We start from the raw sequence: 22,191 nt of genomic DNA, 5'->3' as shown, positions 1-22,191 counted from the left end.
TTTAACGACATCAGATAGTGGTTCGTGAGTTCATGGTTCGTGTAAACAAACTAAATGTAAATATTCCTTCTCTATTCCACCATTGTATCGATGTAACGCGTTAAATAAGATATGTTTATATAACATTCTTTTTTCATTTAGACCCATGGAATATACTGATACAATTTTAAAATAATATTGTACAGAATCTTTGATTTGTTTTCTAAGTCCTTGACTAACTCTTAATATATGACATATAATATATATGACTATATATATATGACTATATATAATATATAATATATGACTATAAAACATTGACAGAGGACAACTTCGACTTCTACTTTCATACGAATAAACTCTCCCTTGCCACTTTCCTTTTTTCTTTAATTACCCGATTCTTAAACATCAATCGTAAAAAACAATAAATAACATTTCAAAAATATTTTATGTCGAACATTTAAGATTTTCAAAAATTAAGAGAAGGGATTATTTTTCGGTTATTCACATTTAAACAAAACAAGTAGCTGCAACCTGTAATTACTACACGGATGCTCTTCTCGTAAAATTTCCCTAACCAACATTGTAGCGCTTTTTCTATTGGGTTCTCAATCGGAAATACAACAAGGAGTTAAAAAAGGAACGACGTTGAAGAAATATTGGCCGCAAAATATTTCGAACGAATAATTTGTCCATCTTTGAAATACCACGGTCGATAATCCCGACATCGCCCTTCAATCCCTGTGAAACAAGAGGAGCCATAAGGGTTGTTCGCAAGCTCCGCCTCGTTCTTGGTCTTCCATCCAACGAGCGCGTTTCACCAAAACTCCTTTCAGGGAGAGGTTTTCCAATGGGAACGCGGGACCACGACGCAGGCGCCCGGGAACCGTGAATAAACACGTTGGTGGAGGGTAGCTTTCGAAAGGGGCGGGTTCAAAGTTGCTCATCGAGATTCTCTGGACTTGGATTGCTTCGACATTCTCAGATCGAAGGTGACACTGGCCCCGGTGGCGAGATTTTATTTCCGAGTCCTATCATCGCGCCAGACGGTTTTTTCGTTTTTTTTTTTTATCGACAGCAAAGTGTCCCGAGCTCGTTCGCCACTGGACAGAACGCGGGATATGAGCTACACCGAACCGTTGTGGGAGATCAATGGAAATCAAGCACCAGTGGGTATAAACGATTTAAAGTGAATTATTTGCGTACATTATCGTTCTACGTCGCTTTGAAACAAATTCGAGAATCGTTTACTCGAACGAGATTTCGGAAGCTACTTGAATACATCCTCAAGACGTATGTACTTCGAGAAAATGCAAGAAAAGGACAATGTTCTTTTTAACTGAAATTACCAGATTGTCTCCTTATGTGAAACCGTCCGGTCATATCGGTTTCAAGTACTCCTGTCGAAAGCTTTTCCGTCAGGTCGGACCGCGAACAAAATTCGTTCGAATCAAAAATTCAATGTAATATTTAATTATCCGGCGTTATTTACGACTAACAGAAACTGTAAATCTTCGAGAAAATTGAACAGAAGCGCCCGGTAATTTTGATCCACCAAGAAATCGAGTAGCCTATCGGCAGGACTATAAGCTTCGAACAACGCTGCTTTAAACTAGAGATCTAATTTTGAGCGGTATATTTAGTCAAACATGAATCTCGTAATTTTATATATCGTGAAATATAATAATTTGTAGCTGCGTGCGCGTAAACGTTGGCCGCACATAGTTACTTGGCTCTTCGCTGACATTAACAAGCACGACATGCAAATAAAAATACACACGAGTAAATAAAACAGGTGATTACAGCGGACATGTCGCAGTACGTTAGCGGCGAACTCGGAAGCTATCCTGTGTGGGACAGTTCGGTTTTGTATCAGGCCCCACCGCCTTCCCACTCTCATGTCAACGATCACGGATTGTACAGGCAGCCTTGCGCTTTGCTTCATCAAAGGTAATTACGACTAAACATAGTTGCTGTGACTTCTTTCATTATGTTACAACTTTTCTCTCTCGTTATGTCACAAAGTTACCCCCACCAGTTGCGATCAAATGTTACTGTACCCTACTCGTTCTCACTATTTCCTACACACTCTTCCTCACTCGATTTGACACTTCCGTGCTTGTTCTATCCGTTTCTCATACAATATCACAGTCTTGTACTCGTTCTGACCACTTCTCGGTTGCTTTCATCGTTTCACGTTCTGAGAGAACTGAGAGCGATTAAATTTTATATACATCCCTTTCATTGTGTCACAGTCCTGTCTCGAACCGGTGACAGATTGAAAGAGATCATTGATACCACAACGACGTATCAAGTAATAATTTTACTACTAACGAGAAACTGTATTACAAGACTACCTATTAGTAACGAAGTTTCCTGATTAATCGTCGGTAAAAGTCTTCTGTATGTAGAACACGACTTTTAACACCTTTGAACAAGATTAAATAGCGATTGACCGAGCGGTTATAAGTGTTTGCGTCGTTAAAGCTTAAAACATTGTAATTAGATTATATTATTGTATAATATATTACGGCGTTTTGCTATTTCCTCGAGTCTTTATGCTTAACGAAAATTCGCTCTATAAACGACTTTATTAACGACTTTAATGATGAAAAATATTGAAATTCTGTAAAAAAGTGGTACAAATCCTGTAAAATAGGAACAAGCTTCTTTAGATTCGTAAAGGTTACGGATTATGATACCACTTAAAGAGGTTTTCGTAGCAATATTATAATTTTATACAGTAGTCATAAGGAAGCGACATTATTTATGGGTCTCATCAAAAATTATTTAACAAGATTCACTTTGTGTCCTTAATTTTGAAAATTCGTATAGAAAGTTCGTTGTTTAAAAAAATCTAAAATTCGTGATGTCAGTAATTAATTCGGTTCTTTCCTACCATTTTTAACGAGTTTTGCTATACATTTGCACTCTTCACTCTAACTGCTGCCAAGAGTTATAAAGAATGCCCTTGAATGACGTTTACGATGTAAACGTTTATTATTTATTAGTGTGTGAGATACGAAATTCTAACCAATAGTCAAATAATTTCATCTAAGAGTATTCATGTCATCATCCAGTACATATATGCTGTATTTCTCCTAATACATAAATGATAAACTAAAAGAAAATTTTGAGAATTTTAAGGGTGAACATGTTGCACTCAACTTTATAATTGCTAAGCATTCATTCGTTGGAAACTATTGAATTTCAGTCGATATACGCCTAACGGGAGATCGCCTAATCTTCCATCATCCACCACGAAAAAGCCAAGACGTCGCGTGGCGACTGTTTCGCAAAGAAGAGCAGCGAACATTCGCGAGAGGCGTAGGATGTTCAACTTGAACGAAGCTTTCGACAAATTACGCAGAAAAGTGAGTGTTTACAAAGTCTCCTCGAATATACACTAACAATCGAACATGCTACCATTGAAAAATTTGAAACCGCTTATATTTTTTATATTTTGCAACACATTTCGTCACAAAGATTACGAAAATTGAATTAAAAATGTTGGAAATTGATTTATTATTTATTATCATAAACATATTTTAAAAATAGTAATACATCTTTATTGTGTCCGAATTGTGTATAAAATAAAATGAAGTATAGAATAAAAAGAAAGGAATAATGTATAAAAGTAAAGATTAATATATACTTCGGTGTAAAATCGAAGTATAGTTATACATTATTATTAATTTAATCTTGTTAAATGTGTTAAAATTAATACAATGAAAAAAAATCGTTATCGATAAAACAGATCTGAGTTGAAATCAAGCACAAATTCTCAATAATATAAACAATAGAATAAGTAAATGACGAATCGATAAAATTTCAGTAGAATATAATCTTCAAAATTTTATCCATGTCTAGAATATTATTGATATAGTGAAAAATCAATGAACTTTTTTTACCCGTATCATTTTATTCACTGACCTGCGAGATAAACAAAGTTCTACTGTAATCTGCTATCAGCAACGATAATTAAAAATTATTTTACATTTTTTGCATCTTCAGGTACCAACTTTCGCATACGAGAAACGACTCTCGAGGATTGAAACTCTACGTTTAGCGATCACCTACATTGCATTTATGGGAGAACTGCTTGGAATCGAGCCTAGCAGTCCAAAGCCAGAATACATTCCGAGAGAGTATTATTTACCAAATTAAATCGTAGACACCGAATAATTCGGTTATACCGCGTGAACTTAAAAATTTCTCGAGACATTCGAAAAATAACTACGAACAAATAATTTAAGTTCATTGATAAGTACATTGTCGGAGTAAACGGTCGATAAGAAGAAACGTATTATAAAATTAAGAATGTATATGTACAATGCAATAAGAATCCAATCTCGCACATATTTAAATTAAGCGAGGAAAATATAGTAAATAAATTTAACACGAGCTAAACACGGTAAATTTGATGTGTTTTACGTATGCACGCATGTAGGTATTGTGATCGAGTGTCAAATGAGCTACAGTGTATGAGCTATAGTTGAGAACTCTTCCGAAAAAACATTAATTAACACTTAATGTTTATGTGATTTTACAAAGTAAGGTAAAAATCTGTGTCTTCCATAATTTATGAAAAATTTGCGTATTATATATTGTCATTATATTTAAATATAAGACGTACGAACACTGTCATTTGTGTGTGTGTATATATATTTGTCCAATAGAACTTTGTAACTTTGATACATCTATCTACGTCAGGCATATCCAAACTAAGCTCCAAAATATAGGCACCTTTCTCCACTCTATCCCATTACTATTGTAAAGAGTACGCACAAGAAAACGAGTCTTTGATCGCGCGACAATTAACAATAAGCGAGTTATTGTTTATCTCAGTCTTTGTTTATCAATTTATCGTAACCATTAAGGACTAACACTTGTCCTAGATTCTAAAAACAGAAATTGTCATGATTTTCAAAATTTCTTCCACGAAACTCTCGGTGAAGTGACATATGATACAAATGAACTTTATGAAACTACAGTAATCGCATAATACTGGATCAGGTAATGGGACTTTCTCAAGCAAATTGTCTAGTATTCGTGCGACAATTTGCATTTATTGTAGCAAGAACATTATGTGCATTTTCTTCGTTCGTCGCACTCTTGATTTTCATTGGTTTCTTAGACTCAATACTATCAGTAGATTAATTTAATTTAAAAAATGTATAGTATTATAATTGATTAAAGAATCAAATATTGACCTACACAATTTCTAAAATTGTGATGAATAAAGAAAATTGGTTATACTTTTGTAAAAGTTTTTAATTTTATTTTTAATGTGGACAAAATATTTAAAACGAAACAAAAATGTATTACAAATAAAATTTTACAACAAAAATTACAAAATTATCCACACCTTTTTAATCAAAATAACGATTTTTCTTATATTAATTTATAACTTGCTTTAAAGTGTACTATTTTGTAGACATTGCTTGTCTCTGATCAATTGGTGGAACTATTTCACTGATCCACTGGAGGTACTTTTCATTCCCATTTTGAATCTGCACAAAGAATATTATATACAATTGTATAATATTTATACAAAATACATTCTACAGGTATTAAAGAGTAGGCAATACTTACAGGTAAAGCAATTACTTCGCAAACTTCGTACGGATGATTTTCTCTATTCAAAAAAATTAAAAACAGTCCAGTTTCATGATATAATATTTAAATATTACGATTCATACTTACTTCACATATTTGGTCAAAGAATCCACAGTATCAGTTCTAGTTTTCATCATCTAGAACGAAAACAAAGTATTAAAAATATATCTTCATCATTTTAACATATATTTTTATATTTTATGTATTTGCTGTACCAGCAAAAGTTCACTGTCTTCGTTAATTACATTCTTCCACTCATATCTGCAAATGATGATTGATTATTGCTTTTAAGTTATGTCAAACTATTCTATTTGAATTATATTTTTACAATATATTATGTATTTAATTATTTGTTGTAATACTTACACTGATGTGATTGTTGGTATGATATTAACACATGCAGCCAATTTATTTTTCACCAAACCACTGTGAAATTATAAAAAATATATTTATGTCTTGAAAAAATTCATTAATTTTGCAAGTTAATTAATACTTACTGTGCTAATTGTTTAGCAACGTCTTGTGTTGGGACGGTGACATATACTATAGAGTGAATTCCCGCAAGACTACTCATATTTTTGTAAATCTGAGCATTAACACTTCTAACGAAACAAAGAAACATAAGCAAACCAAAAATTGGTTTGTATGACAAAAATGACATTCGTTTTCACGACTAGAATCGGCACTGTTTGTAATAACTTGAAAATATCTTTGGAAAAACTATTGATAATTGGTTAACAGTTAAGGAAATGTCAAGTAGCGCCAAATAAACTGGTCCATAGTGACCAAATCGTGTATTTCGGAATATAGAGCGCCATATTAGGCACGACTGAATTTGCGCGGGATCGTCATGTTAAAAAGAACATTTGATATAGTAAGAGCAAATAGTACACTTATTTAAACGAAAAGCAACAATTCATACCTGACACTAGTGTATCAAGAACAAAAACTGTATATTATGTCTGTATATTGTTAACACTGTTATAAAACGTTATGAAGGCAAAAAAAGTGTGAAACGAGACACATGAAAACGATCTGTTAATTCAAACGGTGATCCAGTGAGTCACTAGAGTGAGCCACTATAATGGCGCGTCATAATATGAGATGATATCCATGAAAGCCACTAGTGGCGCATTGTTCCTAAGAGGATAAAATTAATTAAATATTAGCTATTCGTATTACAAATGAAATAAAATATTTAATTTACTAAATATACTGGTAGAAAGGAAATAATTTTTTCATTTAATATTCTATCCTTATAAAGCTGCCTTCCCTTCATGTAATTCCAATGTATGAATTACATAAAAATATATTATAGTTCGAAATTTTGTTTGAGTATTCTTCTTTTAAAATTTAGGGTACGAATTATAGCATAGGAATTTGAGAATATATGGGAATTGTAAAATTTGAATAACCTTGTAGGATAGATATATGACTTTGAAAATATTCTTAGTTCCATTTGTTGTTACATCAATCTTTCAGAATGAACTTATAATTGCAATATTTTCTAAGATATATGGTTTGATGGAAAGGTTTCACAGTAGACATTAGATTATTGCTCCGCTCCCGCCAACCAACGGTACTCTAAAATCGGATTTACGACTTTAGAGCACGCGAAACAACCAGAGGAAAATAGAAAAAAGGAGCAGTACTACACATCTGATGGTTCCTGCCTTAGACGTATAGAACAAGAGGATGAATTTTCGAAATTGTATTTATAAAAATAGTATAGAAGCGATCGCTTGTAGAAATCGAGGACCTCTAGCGGTGGTAGAGCAAATTACCAGTTGCCTCAAGTCTAGGGGCGTGACATAATAGAACTACAAATGATGTACAAGAACAAGTTTTCTATCTATACCGACTTGGGTGGTTCAGTTAAATAGTTTACAATCTCACTGTTCTTAAATGACGAGGTCGCTCCAAAATTAGCAATAATTTAGTATGCCGGCATTTTAAATCGTATGCAGAAACAAAAGGTAGAAACAAAAGGAATTAATAATGTTATAAAGATAATTACTTCCATTAATTTTTAACAAATATTTAGTTTTGATGAAAATTATTGCAAAAATGCTTCTTGAAAGTTACTACGGACGTATGTATCTTTAACATACAATGAATGTATGATGAGTACAAACGTGTGTAAATTAATAACGAAAAGTTATTGATTAAATCAAGATGATTAAATCAATCATTGATTAAAGCGACCACTAACGACTTCGCAAAAATCAACGTTTTCAAACATATTAATACTTATTAATTTCACAATGCTATGTCCACAAAAAAGAACGATTCGTGCTGAAAATATTCAAAGAATAGTTCGGCATTCCTCATTCCTATTTTATATTAAAATAAATATATAATTGTATACGTAGATATACATAACAGAATCATTTAATGTGTATATTAGATTTCAGTTTGAATTAGTTTACATCTCAGAACATAATAACAATTTCTGGTAATAAGGTAGAGATTTCTTTTTTGTGTGTTTCATATCGTTCCACGTCTTTCGCGCCTACGGAAAATATGTTCTTTCATACCTAAACTAATATTACACACTTTAATCATTTGACGCAACTCAATGATTGCTATTGTGTACTGTTACGCAGCAGCCAATGAAGAAGATTTATTTATTTATGGATTACATTATTATCAAGAATAAAGTTGCGATAACAAATTGTACCTATTACATTTATGAACTTCTATATAAGTATGAAGTGAATGGAATGGTATTGCCATCTCGGTTCAACACAGGTGAAATTCTGAGGCGGATTGTCAACAATCGTGGTATCAGGTTTTCACACCGCAACCCCAATGGTTTGCGGAATTCTTACGGTTTAAATTTATCCTTGTACGATTTTTCGAAAGGAGCATAATTATTTGCAAGCATGTTTTATTTGAATTATATAAATGAAGAGCTTCACAATTAATGTACACCAGTGGCTTTATCGTCCCTCGACGTGCTCTGGCTCTCGTTATTGTATCTACCAGAACAACTTAACCTCAAACAAAATATGTTTCCATCGAAGGATCTAGGGAAAACGGATTATATCAGTCTAAATATCCAAGAAAGTGCAACTTTTGCGCGAGGAACATCACGTAGTCTTTGGAGGGTAAGCTGGTGTGATGTTATTTCGAAATTTTGCAAATATTCCTTTTTTGTATTTATTTAATAAAAAAAAAAAATCTGTATATTCCAAATGTGCGAGTAAACGAATTTTGTTCGTCCTTTTAGCAATGGAACCAGCTGTCAAGGTTTCAAAGAAATATCCTTTACTTTGTAGTCATTACGATTATATTAGTTATATTTTATCTGTTGCCTGGCCATAATAAGAATGGAGTTTTAGATGAAAACGACTATAATAACATAGATGTAGTACAAGACACCCTTAAATATGAAAAGGTACAGTGAATATGGTACAAATGGGTCTAATACTATTAAAAGAAACTTTTTGTATATTTTATAATCTTTTAAAAGAATGGAATTTATAGGCAATAGAAGATATTGTAGTAGATAATGTAAATCAAGAACATAAGGATGGTGGAGAAGTTATAGAAGAACCTGAATTCCAGCCAGAAATAAACCAAGTGGATGACGATCAAATTGGAGAGCCACCTCAACCCAGACCAAATGCAATTAAATTCAATGGTAACATCATATGAAACCATTATACTTTTAAACTATAAGACAAATTTAATCATTATAATAAACTTATTTATTGTTAGGCCCACAGAACAGTAGACAAAGAGCCATAGTTGCAGCATTTAAACACTCATGGAATGGATACAAAGAGTATGCTTGGGGTCACGACAATGTAAAGCCAATATCAAAAAAATACTATGAATGGTTTGGCTTAGGACTCACCATAGTTGATTCCCTTGACACTATGTACATAATGGGCTTAAATAATGGTATGACTGAAAGTTTAGTCTCTATGTATATATTTGTAAATATTTATATAGTTAACAATGCTTTTTTTCTATTTGCAGAATTTTTAGAAGCCAGATCATGGGTTGATAAGAGTTTAGTATTTACTCTAAATAGAGATGTTAATTTATTTGAAGTTACAATAAGGGTACTAGGAGGTTTACTATCGACATATCATCTTTCGGGTGATAAGATTTTCCTAAATAAAGCTGTAGGTCATTTTTTGTATCTTTTGGGTAATAATATAAATCTTATTTGAAAACAATTTAAGTGCAAAATTTTATGTTTAATACATATTACAGGCACAATTAGGAGAGCATATGATGCCAGCATTTTCTACTGCATCTGGTGTTCCTTACTCTGATGTAAATCTTGGTACTAAAACTGCACATAGTCCTAAATGGGGTCCTGATAGTAGCACTAGCGAAGTTACTTCAATTCAATTAGAATTTCGAGATCTTAGTCGCAATACAGGAGAGTCTAAATATGAGGTAATTATAAACGTTTTTCCATTCCAGTTTTCAACAGGTCTTGCATATCATCTGTGTCATAAATAGAAAAGTGTGTAATTATTATTCTTCAGGAAGCAGTAGCAAAAGTGTCAGAACATGTACATCAATTAGAAAAATATGACGGATTAGTACCCATATTCATTAATGCTAACACTGGACAATTTAGAGAATACGCAACAATTACGCTTGGCGCACGTGGCGATAGTTATTATGAGTATCTATTAAAACAGTGGCTTCAAACCGGGAAGACCATTAATTAGTTAGTACTTTTAATTTTTGATCATCAAAATGCAAGAGCTTATTTTATTTATTCAAAAAATTATGAATTTATGGTAATGTGCTTAACTCTGCTTTCAGCTTACGAGATGATTATCTGTCAGGCATTGCTGGAACCCAAAAGCATCTTGTAAAGCATACAGCAAACAATAAGTACCTTTTTATCGCGGAGCTAGTTGGAGCAAGTAGAGAAATAAGACCAAAAATGGTAAATAATGAAATATAAACATTTTGATACAAATAATGACACTACTATTAAGTAATAAATTACTTATAATTTTAATGTTTATCTCATAGGACCATCTTACATGTTACTTAGGAGGCACATTAGCTTTAGGGGTGCACCATGGTATGCCGTCTGATCATATGGATCTTGCGAATGAAATCGTTAAGACTTGTTATCAAACGTATGCAATTCAGCCGACATTTCTTGCGCCAGAGATTACTTATTTTAATATTCAGGTAATTAAAATAATGAATACAATGTCTCGTGGAAAATTCGTCGTGATCGTTATATAATTACATAATAAGAGATAATTTTATACAGAATATGGAAGGAGAAAAATCATTAGACATGTATGTAAAGATAAATGACGCGCACAATCTGTTGAGACCAGAATTCATTGAAAGTTTGTTTTATATGTGGTATTTTACTGGAAATAAAACATTCCAAGATTGGGGATGGCAAATATTTCAAGTAAGTAATTAACGAATACTTTTCTTCAAATACGTATATATAGTTATATATTTAATAATACACGTTTTAACGAAACAGGCGTTTGAAAATTATACAAAAGTGGAAAAGGGTTACACGAGTATAGATAATGTACGAAATGTTCAAAATACTCGACAACAAGACTTAACAGAAAGTTTCTGGTTCGCTGAGACTTTGAAATACTTGTATTTGTTATTCGATGATACGAGGCAATTAATAGATCTAGATAGATGGATATTCAATTCTGAAGGACATCCACTACCTATGTATGAATCGTAACCCAATGTGAACACAATTTAATGTATAGATTTACACTGTTAGTAGGCTATTAAATATCTTTTGAGGCCAGTCGATAGAAACGATAACGACATACGCTGATAACAGATTAATTAGATTGAAACTGTCTTCTAGTGACAATCTTCAGACGTAACTTTCTTGCAAAAGTTCTTTATTATGCTATAACAAAAGAGGCACAGAAATTATACATTTGCTAGTAATTAACTATTTATACTAAATTTTTTACTCATTTTCCAATTTAGAAATGTATATTTGTAATTAATTATTATAATCCATTCTGTGGTAAATAATTTGATGCAATTAATACGTGACGTATTGTAGATGGAATTTGTGAAAAGTGTATCAAAATTGTTAAGTATAATATTGTAAAATAGAAAATAATTTATCTGTTATTTGTAGCCTAATATACCAATTCCTTTGTTTTATGAAGCAATTAGAACATTGTATAGATATCAATTTTAAAATTAATGTAACCTTGAAACAAGAAGTTACACTGTTTTTAAAGATCCTAGTCAAATCTGAATTTTATTCTCTTTTATTAATATGTGTTGTAATATTTAGTTAATGTAGCTGAAATATATTTTCATAAAATCGCGTATTCGTAATAAAATAATTCATGAATTCTCTAAGGCACATAAACACAATATTTGAAAATAAAAACCAATTAAGTTATTATCAATTTTGTAAATTCTAAAATAGATCATCCTTTCATCTTTCTGTATTTATTATAGAAATATTCATAATAAAACACTGTATACCATGCAATACGCTGCAATACTTTAAAAATATACTTTTTAGATTAGTATAAATATTTCTAGATATTTGTAACAACTTCTACAGTTACTTCTCGTCACAATTTAGTCCCTTATTTATTGCACATATTTGTATAAAATATTAATAAAAAGTGTTCAGATGTCTGTCATAAATAATGTTGTGATAGACAAGAGCAATTAATAAATTAAAATACTGGGTATGTATGTTATGTATTATAGAAATGTATCACAAAATATATAACTGTTTAATTTGTAAATAGTTATTCAGTGTACAACTATCATTATTTAGTTATGAAAGATACACTTTTATATACAACAAACATTATAGCATAGATGTTACTAAATATCACCAAAGTAGTCACTTCCTCTATATAAAGGATGTAAATCATTAAAATTTGTTTTCTGTTACAAAGTAGTATCATATAATGAAAGCTGAAAATATTTAACATAAGAATTTTTACATTTTATATTGCTTTTGAAGTATATTACTTCTTTAAATTAAATTAATTATATTAAGTTTGTCATGAAATGGTAACAATTGAAGTAGATGTGTACTTAAAGTATACAGGGTGTTATATGAAGTATGCTGGTCTTGAAAAATCAGAAACTTTTGTTGTATACATACAATTTCTTATATAAAGATAGTACATCTTGTCGGAATTTAATTTTAGTCACCTATAGCTATATGTTTTTATGGTATTATACTGTAATCCATTATTACAAAAAGTATAATTTGAAGAATTGTACAACAATTGTTATTAGCATTTGATATTTTTCTATTTTACTTGATTGTTTATAAAAATAAAGGTTTATATAAAAGTGACTGACTTGTAAAATCTCTTGTATAATTGACATGGATTTTGAAATGTCATGATAATGCCTTTTTGATTTGTACATTCCAGTTTAGAAAAATATTTGCAACATATTATTTTTATTATTGTATATCAAGAATATACTTCTTTTATCATTTTCATTTATTTTCAATTTTCTTAAAATATAATTATTGCAATTATATATTGCATCATAAATATTTTTTAATTTGATCCTCTAAATTGCAACTTTATTTATATTTTGCTTCTTATGTATTACTTTAAATTAAGATTGTACATTATTCATGAATGTAAAATTTTACCTAAATATTAGGAAAGGTATTTGATCTATGTAAATGTTTGTTTTATAAGAAGCTTTTAATATCATTCTAAAATGATACTTAATATCTTTAAATTTACATACATTTACGGCACTTGAGCAGTCTTTTCGAAGGGTGATAGCATTATAGTTTTTCAATTTTCTAATAATCTTTATCAAAGAACTGTATCTATATTGAACAAATTTGTATGTATTGCAATATTTATCATTCATACATACAAAAATTTGTTGCATTGTATACTTTTTATTCAAAAACAATGTATTAAGATGCATTAAGAAAGAATTTTATACAAACTACTACTTTCAATGCTTTGTTTGGTATAATGCGTACAAGCACTTAAAAACTAGTGTAGTATCACTATTTAAGAATAGGAATGCATGGTAAAATATCATGCAGAACTCTATAAAATGAGATTCATTATTTTCAATAGATGATATAAGCCTTTCTTTTAATCTTTTTACTATAGTATTTTGTTAAAGAAATGATATTACACTTAGTAGTTCAGAACTTCAAGCAAAATCAATAATTTTACTTCTCAGAAACTAAGATAATTAGTAGCCAACAGTAGTAACCATACTATTGCATAAATAACTATTAATTTTGTGTCATGTTTAAGTATATAATTATAATTTAAATATTTAAGTTTATTATAAAAATATTCGTATAAACTTTCTTTGTTGAAAATGATTTCATTAATGGCTTCCAAGAGTATAATGCTCACATTAATTAGAAAGTGATACATTTCTCAATGTATACTTTATAAATTTCATCTAATAAATAATCATTTAATCATAAAAATAACGTTACTTTTAATTCAATACTAGAATTAAATTTCAGATCTTTAACTTCTCGAGGAAATCTAAGAAACGATCAGTACTTCGTCAATTCGTTAAATAGTGTACGACGAATGTACCTAAATGTAATCGTTTTGCCTAAAGAAATCAATGGCTTGATTAATAAGGAAAACATGCGAACATTTCGATGCTACGTTATTTTGGTCATTAAGCTCGAATGATCAAAATTTTGGTTTCTCCGGTACCACGAAATTGTGTGACACACGTAGATGATTGAACAGTTCGCACGTGGTGGGCTCTAACCGTTAAAGGAGCACGCATTCGCAGCACTGCTGCGTGAAGTATATACAATCCACGACGCAAGAGTCATCGTCGGGTTGAGTGACCGGCTTCTTCGTTTCCGAATCGATTCCATTCCTCTCGATTTTCGGCCGTGGCTCAGGTACCGGCAGAACGGTTTGCGCGATTGGTACTGCATTCTCGATCGTCTCGGTATCGGTGGTGTCGCTATTCAAAAGTTTACTCGTCATCGGAGCAGTAGGTGTGGTCGGTGTGATTTTACCAGAACCCGCTTCATCTGGTATGTCGTAGTCTACCAGAGGTACAGAGGTCTGCAGCGGTGATGGAAAATCATTGGACATTATAACACTGAAAGAATAATAAGACAAACATAATCTCAATAATTATTCAATTATTATTCATTATGATCTAACAAGAATTAATATGACTACTTATGAAAAAAGCAATAAGAAACACAGATGATCAATGCAGTTTGACGAATAATGACTATTTTTGAGAACTTTTTTTGCGAATTCAGTAATGCAATTGTTCGGTAAAATACTTTCAATCGTATACTTATATCGTATTTTGTTTTTCTACTTTTTCTTTTTTTAATTTGTATTGCTGTCTTGAAAAGTGATACTTCTTTACTGAACGTAGGAGGGTAGCAAGTCTAGTAATTAGAGTAAACCAATACCATTTATGCTGTAACGTTATATACAAAAGCTTAAAAATACAGTAGTAATAGCTTCTACACGTTAAATTCAAACTACATGTCGTTCCGTTGATCTGGTCAACTGCTGTTCTGTTATTCATGCTCGTCACGCAGTTGACCCTGGTCTCTTTACTATTCAACTCGTGTTAGTTTTACCCGTACCTTCATCGCAATGGATTTAAAAAAATGATTATGCTGCAATTACGGTAAATTTCTATATCTTTCTGATTAAAATGTGTCGAATACTTTACAACCTGCCGTTTGTAGCTGTCTCGCGAATATATAATTATTACTGTGCAAAGGGTGAGCTAATGTGGGTTACCATTTAGTTATTTGAAGAAATTTAAAAAAATAAATGGTGCAAGATACAAATTAACAACTATTTACAATTTAATTCGTCAACGATGAAAGCTGAGATACGCTTCTTTGGTTTATGGTGGTTTGAAACCGAATACGTTTTCATTGGAATTCTTTCGACGAACGTTACACGTGTTTCTCCCTCTCTCTCTTTTTCCTTCTAAATTCTTGGTAGAAAGTGTTAGGAAGAAGACATACCACCTAGTTTTCATACAAGGTTGCATTCTACTCATTTCTTCCGACGTCAGAGTAGAATAAAACGATATTTGCCTCGCCATTTCTTGGGAATTGTGGTTTTATCGCTTTCGAGCAATTATAATTGTGGCATCGTATTAAATTTGCTGGTTCGAAATTCGTCTTTCGAATTGTTTATCCTGTTCCTTCGACGCTGCGAATCATACACCACCTTCGACCTCCTGTTTTGTTCGAAGTTCACACATCACTGATCACATATTATGCATTTACATAGTTTTATACATCACGTGAGCACATAAATTAATTTTTTGTTTTTGATGATGAAACGCGTGATTTCTTCAAAATTGTAGATATAAAATTGATACTTTAGAACAACCACCAACTGTCTAAATTTGGACATCACCGCTAATTGCGTGCACAAAAATATATTCATCCGGAAATACTTTGTATGAAAGAAAAAAAAAGTTGCATTAGTTATTGCTACAATAAAAAAAATGCTTCTGTAAAACAAATGAATAGAATTTAATGATACTTGCATTCTTTGAACTAATCGAAAACGATAACACGACACAGCTTTTATCGATTAAAATACATGCATTGTTCCATTGTTCATTGTTCATTGAAATCTATTATACTTGTATAAAATAATATGTATGAATACGCCTTTGTGTATTTTTACATTAAAGGTACAGAAAAATTGTGACATCTACATTTGCATGCAATACGAAGTTCAAATATTGAAAACAAAATAATTAACAGAATCAGGTTACAAAAAATGTTGAAAGAAATAGTATACGTGCACGACATACGCTGTAATGGAATTAAACACGTAATTCATTATTTTATATTCGTTGAAATTTTGTACTCGCGCCAATATATTTTTGAATATTACAGACCGATTGAATCTTAATAAGAAGAAAGACAAAAATGCAACAAAATGTAACTCCATTTGTTAACACTTCGAAATTCTTATTTTTGTATAAAATAAACACTTAATCATACTGTAAATTATTACTCTTCGCCACGTAAATTATTACTCTTCGTGCGTAGATGAGAATTATCAGGGTATGTAATATCAGACTTTAGTTAGTTCTTCTTAGAATGATTCGATAACGGTTACAGTCATCTTAAGATTTGCATTGCCATTATGTAATAATTGTTAAATATTCTAGACAAACAGAACAATTACGTCTTTTTCATTTTAATGCAACCAAATTATATGTCTTATCTGTCAAAGAACCCGTATTACAGGAAATGCTATTTATCTAACAATAGCAAAAGCAGTAAAAGGTTCATTAAGAAAACCGTACTAATAAACAGTTTTACATAATTAATTTTTATAAATTTTAATTTCGTGTATTTATCATTTGACAACTGCACTATTATTCGCATAATATGTTAAATTATATTATACTTATGCGATCACTTGTCACTGCTCATGATTAAGTAATAAAAATTGAAGAAAATCGATTATGTAATTTTTTCCGTACGGCAAATTGAAATGTATTATAACTTCGTTAGAGTGCAAAAAACGGAGAGCTTGTGCAACGGTCGACAATCGGCGTTAAACTGCTCGATGTAACTCTTAAAACTTCTCTCTTAACCCGCGTGTACAGGTTTCACGTGGCCATAGGGGCGGATCCACAGATAAAGTCGCCCTTCTTTTAAAGTAAAATAGATGTGTACATGGAAACTCGATGAAATTTTTAGAATATTATTGTCTGGTCATAGTGCAAAATATAAAATTGCCTCTAAATTATATAATTATCATAAATAATAAATAAATAATCCAAAAAGTAAAGTATGTAATTTCTTCATGGAAATTCATTAATAATAACAAAACTATGAAACATATTTTTACGTAAAAGCTTTTCTACGGTATCTTTTATTGACATACAAATTTAAGAAATTTATAATTAGAAAACTACTAGAAAATGGTAATTCATTTACTGAAGTTTCTATTTAAAAGAATTCTACGTGTCAATAAAAAATTTACAAAATACTACTTAATTTTAAAAAAAGCTGTAACAATAACATATACTGTGTTAACAATTTTTTAAGAGAATGTTTGTACCTACATCATCTGTATTTAAATCTACTTCTTTATTTGAGAACTCGATACGTGATACGACATAACAATATCTGTTAAGTAAAAGGATCTTATTGGGGGCAACTCAAAAAGAACGTTCGTCGAATGAAAGTTTCATAAAACCGCAGGCGGGATTAGTATCACTTTTCAGAAATTACATAACCGAAAAATCTATTATTAACTTCGTAAGTATAAGGATTAATCTAGGAATTCTATAAATTTGAAGATGTGTACAAAAGTCCGCGTTGATTCACGATGAAACCGGTTTTTTATAGCAACACATGTTTGTATACTAGGACCACATCACAATTACTCTTTGAGTAAAAGTATTCCAAAATCGAGTAGCAGAGTGTGTATGATACATTTAAGACAGTGCAAATAAATTGTTAGCGTGCTAGAAAATACGTAGTGCAATTAAATACTTTGTGATCAACCTCGCGAATTTTCGTTATTGTAATTGAAAGTCACTTATCTCATTGCTACAGTGAAGGACATTTCACTTACTGAGTTAGTTTTGTCATTGAACCACTATTTGGATATCAAATACTCGTAACTCTTTATTCGAATTACCATTCAAGCGTTGCCTCGCACTTTTCAAAAAGAAATTAAAAGCCGCAAGACAAAAATAGAAATTATATGTAAAAAAGACATTGTAAAACATCTTCACAATAAAAATGCTCGTATTCGTAAATACTTTTATTACTTACGCGATCAAATTGGTAACGGTTGAAAGTACGAGACCGAGAGAATCGAAATTCGCCGCGAAGAACGTAGGGGTGGGAAAAGAATGCTTAACCTCGAAATCTGCCAAATCGGCTTAATGAACTTACTCATAGGAGCCACGTTGTGGCAATGGATTCTTAAAACGCATTACTTCGTGATTAGCTAATTAATGGTTAAAACGAACACCCTCGATTACGCTTGTTTATGTTCACAAACGATTGAACACGAAATCGAAATTAGACAGCATCTCGATTTGAACGAGCGACGGGCACACAGTACACGAAAGACTGGCAGGAGACAAGCGAAGCGTACGCCAGAGGGGGAGCAGGTGAGGAGGAGATGAAGTTTGCCGGTCGAACAGAGGCCACCGATCAAATGATACGGTAATAAATATCTTTAGTAACTTAACAACGAATTACTCTTCAAAATTACATCATAATAATGCACAGAAACATACTAAGACCATTAACGATAATAAAATCTCGATTTGCGAAATTTCAGAAACTGTGATACGCTGTTTTATCATGAGATATATCGTTATGTCGATAATTCCGAGAAATATGTTCAAACCTTTTGGAGTATATGAAGTTATCTTCAAGAAAAAATTATGGAAGAAGTTAATGTGTCGTGTTACAAACATAAGGAACAGACAATAAAGCTAAGTCATTACGTAATAGAAACATAATAGCTTTATTAAACAAAGTTATTTAGCATAGGATATTAAAGTGTATATAAGATACACGCATTGTTTTTTTTTCAAAGTTGATATACTCTTTAAAAAAATGAAAATTATTATTTAATATAATGCTTTTTTCATAGTCTTGTTTTTTTTATAAATAATGAATGCAATTTTACTTTACTTTTATGTTTTTGCGATATATTAGTTATTAAAGGTATTCAGGACAAAATATTCGCTACCAATGCAATTTAATGATCAAAACTATTTGCTTTACGATATGAATGCATATTGGCCTTAACCAATGCACCCTTCTTCTTGTTGCCGTACAACCTTCCCATTGCTTAATGTATTGAGGACCGGATGTATTTTTACCACCGACAAAGTCTCTGTATGTGGCTATAATGTTTTCCATTAGCAATTAATAACAATTTCTACAAAATATTCATAAAATTAATAATTAATAAATTCATATAACAATAAATTTTAGCAAACAAAAGTTAATTTAAGCGATAGAATGTTTAGAAATAAAACATGGTTCCTTGTAGCTCAAACTTTATATGCGCAGAGAATAATGGGTTAATTTCTAATTTGATTATAAATGCAGTATCGTTACGCGTAATGTCATCGTTTTTATGGATAGTATTTAGGCTTCATCGCGGCGCACGCTCTTCTCAGTTTGACTTACTCCATCCTTTAATACACACATAACCCACCCAGCATGAAACCGGTTTTAAAGCAGTATGGACACAGAACAAAAAATAGAACCTTCCGTGCCAATGCCTTCCAAAAAATCTTTTTAGACAAATTACAAATAGTATTTAAAATTATGTAAACTTATAATGTAAATGTGTACAAACACATAAATAATACCATTATAAGGATTGAAATGTTTTATTGTTAATTATCAGAAACTATTTTTTAAATAATTAATTAATTTCTATGTATCAGTTTAAAAAGAAAATTACGAATGAATAAAAAAGCCTATGTGATTATTTACGTACGTATGTAACAAAATACATTTGGCAAATTACAAGTGAAGATGATTTTCAATGTTTTCTTAATGAACTTTTATTAACCAAAATTCATATAAGAGTACATTCAAGGACAAATTTAAAACTGATTTATTATTATTTACATGATTTTTTGTGAATGTAACAAAACTAGACGTAGTACAGTATAATTAATATTTGACAACTATTTCTACAAGGCAGACTTGTAATTTCAAATATCACTTCAAGACGTCATATCTACTCGGCGTAGGCACATATTCATTTCGTTTACCTTCAAAAATGACATATTGAATTACATACTTCTTTACCTTCATGGAAGTTACATGATACCTCGAAGCGTGTGACACAAGATATTAAAATTCGATAGAGCGCGTTAATGTTAAACACTGATCTGTACGCATGTTCAGTGGCAACCGTCATTTAAAATTATAAAATTGACAAACTTCGAAGAAATATATTCCAACCTCTCAATTTTTTTCAAAGTATTCAATGTATCTTTTGATCATATATTAACTTTGTTCCGTTAAAAAATTGTAATGATAATAAACAATATATTAGGAATTATTCTTCTTTCATTTAATGTTTCCAATCGTTAACGTTATAATAAAAAAATGTATACAGAATGTTCATATTATTATTCTTATTATTCAATGTTTATGAAGAATATTTTATTATTTTTTATCTTAAATACAATAACAAACTAATTTTTAAAGATTCATGGTTTACCTGTCAGACGTGCCGGGAATTTCTTCGGCGTAAACATCAGCACGCGTAGTAATCATCCCGTCCCTCATCGTGCCTTAACTGTCACATGACAAAAAAGGAAGCTGAGCAGCAACGCCAACCGATGATCCTAAAAGTTAATCGTTGACGTCTCTGCGATTTCTCATCACATTCCTCGTGCGGCCACCTTATTTCCTTTCATTAGATCATGCATATTGTCTCTCACTACACGTTTGCCATTCAAGGTTTTTGTACACGATCATTGTCGTATTTCGATCTTACAGTTATTAGTTTCTACTGGTACGACGATTTATAAAACTTTCCACTTCATTCAATTCTGTTTTATCGTAACACATAGTTTAAAATATCAAGTCACGCGTAAGAATAATACGAACAATTTCCTTTGCACGAATTAAATTCTTACATACTTATGTTTAATATATTATTTAAATACAATCACTTGTACGAGTCGTTTGAAGTAAAAAAAAAGAAACTAATTAAAAAATGTATTGTCGCAAAAGAAATAAAAAAAAAAAATTAGTAACAAATCGTGTTGTAATGAAATTTATAAACGAAGAACTTGCTTTTAATTGTGCTCCAAATGTAAATGTACAAAAATAACAGTACGCGGAACAAACTAACCCCTCCTCCTACTTCAAAGGTTCACGAACAACTGCGGCTAATGTCAAGCGTCGGTCTGTAAATGGTTGTGTAAACAGTTCCTGAACTAACCACCAGAGGGCTGCGAATGCAGTCGATTCTCGCAAGTGCTCCAATAATTAATAATACATTCAAAAGCCAATAATACTTTTACGAATGCACGTTGTTATATTCGCAGCATGGTTTATACGTTTTACTAACAAATCAAACCAATCAACCGAGTGAAATTTAAAGTTTCTTTTTCTTCTTCCTTTCTACTTCAAATATAATTTTATGTCACTACAAAATGGAACCACAACTAAACTCTTCTGTATCGTGTAATAAATTATTTACATTTTAAATGATTCTTTTTCTCATTTCAAGGAATCACAATTTAAAATATAAAACTAATAAGTAAAATAATAAGAATTGTTTATAGACAAATGCTTAAAATTAGAGTAAAAAATTAAATACATTCCCTGAAAAGAAAGTGTCGTTTTAATACGATGAACATGTTAAAGTATGTAATTACATTTTATATTTATGCTCTTTCGTATATATACATATAGAATGTTCAAAAGTTCAAAAGATATTTGATAATGTTTCATTCAAAATGTGAAAAATTATTTATAGTATTATGGTATTTATATTTTACATTTTTTTGCAAAAGTATACCCTACAAATTATAGGTATCAAGAACGTTATTTTTATCACTTGCTGCGCATGCGTTAAAAACTTTACG

At 31.0% G+C, this 22,191-nt stretch overlaps 5 protein-coding genes and 1 long non-coding RNA gene across 7 annotated transcripts; 3 read left to right on the top strand and 3 right to left on the bottom strand.

Moving 5' to 3' along the window:
• Positions 1 to 1,080: 1,080 nt before the first annotated feature.
• Positions 1,081 to 4,146, top strand: LOC143143433 (protein Fer3). The gene is made up of 4 exons (XM_076304642.1): positions 1,081 to 1,148; positions 1,775 to 1,929; positions 3,194 to 3,353; positions 3,994 to 4,146. Exons 1-4 carry the CDS (start codon positions 1,101 to 1,103, stop codon positions 4,144 to 4,146), a joined length of 516 nt encoding a protein of 171 aa, XP_076160757.1. The 5' UTR covers positions 1,081 to 1,100.
• A 1,086-nt stretch (positions 4,147 to 5,232) lies between these two features.
• On the bottom strand, positions 5,233 to 6,389 carry Cuta (cutA divalent cation tolerance homolog). The gene is made up of 6 exons (XM_076303986.1): positions 6,096 to 6,389; positions 5,965 to 6,024; positions 5,814 to 5,859; positions 5,686 to 5,735; positions 5,575 to 5,617; positions 5,233 to 5,492 (listed from the first exon to the last, which is right to left on the bottom strand). The coding sequence occupies exons 1-6, from the start codon at positions 6,257 to 6,259 to the stop codon at positions 5,406 to 5,408; spliced, it is 450 nt and encodes a 149-aa protein (XP_076160101.1). The 5' UTR covers positions 6,260 to 6,389; the 3' UTR covers positions 5,233 to 5,405.
• A 2,147-nt stretch (positions 6,390 to 8,536) lies between these two features.
• On the top strand, positions 8,537 to 11,745 carry Alpha-man-ib (alpha-Mannosidase class I b). Its single transcript, XM_076327586.1, has 11 exons — positions 8,537 to 8,708; positions 8,831 to 8,998; positions 9,088 to 9,244; positions 9,322 to 9,507; positions 9,586 to 9,734; positions 9,826 to 10,014; positions 10,107 to 10,294; positions 10,393 to 10,519; positions 10,609 to 10,773; positions 10,859 to 11,008; positions 11,087 to 11,745. The coding sequence occupies exons 1-11, from the start codon at positions 8,610 to 8,612 to the stop codon at positions 11,303 to 11,305; spliced, it is 1,797 nt and encodes a 598-aa protein (XP_076183701.1). The 5' UTR covers positions 8,537 to 8,609; the 3' UTR covers positions 11,306 to 11,745.
• A 2,144-nt stretch (positions 11,746 to 13,889) lies between these two features.
• Positions 13,890 to 18,682, bottom strand: LOC143143851 (uncharacterized). Of its 2 annotated transcripts, none has more exons than XM_076305608.1 (2): positions 18,506 to 18,682; positions 13,890 to 14,688 (listed from the first exon to the last, which is right to left on the bottom strand). In XM_076305608.1, the coding sequence occupies exons 1-2, from the start codon at positions 18,544 to 18,546 to the stop codon at positions 14,346 to 14,348; spliced, it is 384 nt and encodes a 127-aa protein (XP_076161723.1). In that variant the 5' UTR covers positions 18,547 to 18,682; the 3' UTR covers positions 13,890 to 14,345. The 2 variants fall into 2 exon arrangements, with proteins under 2 accessions (XP_076161723.1, XP_076161721.1); XM_076305606.1 differs by lacking the exon at positions 18,506 to 18,682 and adding an exon at positions 15,590 to 15,730.
• Positions 15,192 to 19,370, top strand: LOC143143854 (uncharacterized). Its single transcript, XR_012991280.1, has 3 exons — positions 15,192 to 15,240; positions 18,639 to 18,781; positions 18,900 to 19,370. It is a non-coding gene; the product is annotated as an uncharacterized LOC143143854 (long non-coding RNA).
• LOC143143853 (uncharacterized) lies at positions 15,675 to 21,780 on the bottom strand. Its single transcript, XM_076305609.1, has 2 exons — positions 20,814 to 21,780; positions 15,675 to 15,807 (listed from the first exon to the last, which is right to left on the bottom strand). The coding sequence occupies exons 1-2, from the start codon at positions 20,879 to 20,881 to the stop codon at positions 15,705 to 15,707; spliced, it is 171 nt and encodes a 56-aa protein (XP_076161724.1). The 5' UTR covers positions 20,882 to 21,780; the 3' UTR covers positions 15,675 to 15,704.
• Between the last annotated feature and the right edge of the window lie 411 nt (positions 21,781 to 22,191).

Source organism: Ptiloglossa arizonensis, chromosome 2 (genome assembly GCF_051014685.1).
Source record: "Ptiloglossa arizonensis isolate GNS036 chromosome 2, iyPtiAriz1_principal, whole genome shotgun sequence".
NCBI classification, from domain to species: Eukaryota; Metazoa; Arthropoda; class Insecta; order Hymenoptera; family Colletidae; genus Ptiloglossa; species Ptiloglossa arizonensis.
The sequence above is the reverse complement of the archived record's forward strand: the minus strand, read 5'-3'. Positions and strand labels throughout refer to the sequence as shown.

Excerpts from the sequence above, each read along its gene's own strand:
- LOC143143433 (XM_076304642.1), top strand. The coding sequence starts at position 1,101 with ATGAGCTACACCGAACCGTTGTGGGAGATCAATGGAAATCAAGCACCA. Across the intron at positions 1,149-1,774 it reads TCAATGGAAATCAAGCACCA|GTGATTACAGCGGACATGTC; the intron begins GTGGGTATAAAC and ends TAAATAAAACAG. Across the intron at positions 3,354-3,993 it reads TCGACAAATTACGCAGAAAA|GTACCAACTTTCGCATACGA; the intron begins GTGAGTGTTTAC and ends TTGCATCTTCAG.
- Cuta (XM_076303986.1), bottom strand. The coding sequence starts at position 6,259 with ATGTCATTTTTGTCATACAAACCAATTTTTGGTTTGCTTATGTTTCTT. Across the intron at positions 5,736-5,813 it reads AAGACAGTGAACTTTTGCTG|ATGATGAAAACTAGAACTGA; the intron begins GTACAGCAAATA and ends TTTTCGTTCTAG. Across the intron at positions 5,618-5,685 it reads TCTTTGACCAAATATGTGAA|AGAAAATCATCCGTACGAAG; the intron begins GTAAGTATGAAT and ends TTTTTTGAATAG.
- Alpha-man-ib (XM_076327586.1), top strand. The coding sequence starts at position 8,610 with ATGTTTCCATCGAAGGATCTAGGGAAAACGGATTATATCAGTCTAAAT. Across the intron at positions 9,508-9,585 it reads CATAATGGGCTTAAATAATG|AATTTTTAGAAGCCAGATCA; the intron begins GTATGACTGAAA and ends TTCTATTTGCAG. Across the intron at positions 10,520-10,608 it reads GAGAAATAAGACCAAAAATG|GACCATCTTACATGTTACTT; the intron begins GTAAATAATGAA and ends TTTATCTCATAG.
- LOC143143851 (XM_076305606.1), bottom strand. The coding sequence starts at position 15,669 with ATGGCGAGGCAAATATCGTTTTATTCTACTCTGACGTCGGAAGAAATG. Across the intron at positions 14,689-15,589 it reads CCTTGTATGAAAACTAGGTG|TGTTATAATGTCCAATGATT; the intron begins GTATGTCTTCTT and ends TTATTCTTTCAG.
- LOC143143853 (XM_076305609.1), bottom strand. The coding sequence starts at position 20,881 with ATGAGGGACGGGATGATTACTACGCGTGCTGATGTTTACGCCGAAGAA. Across the intron at positions 15,808-20,813 it reads ATTCCCGGCACGTCTGACAG|GAGGTCGAAGGTGGTGTATG; the intron begins GTAAACCATGAA and ends CGAACAAAACAG.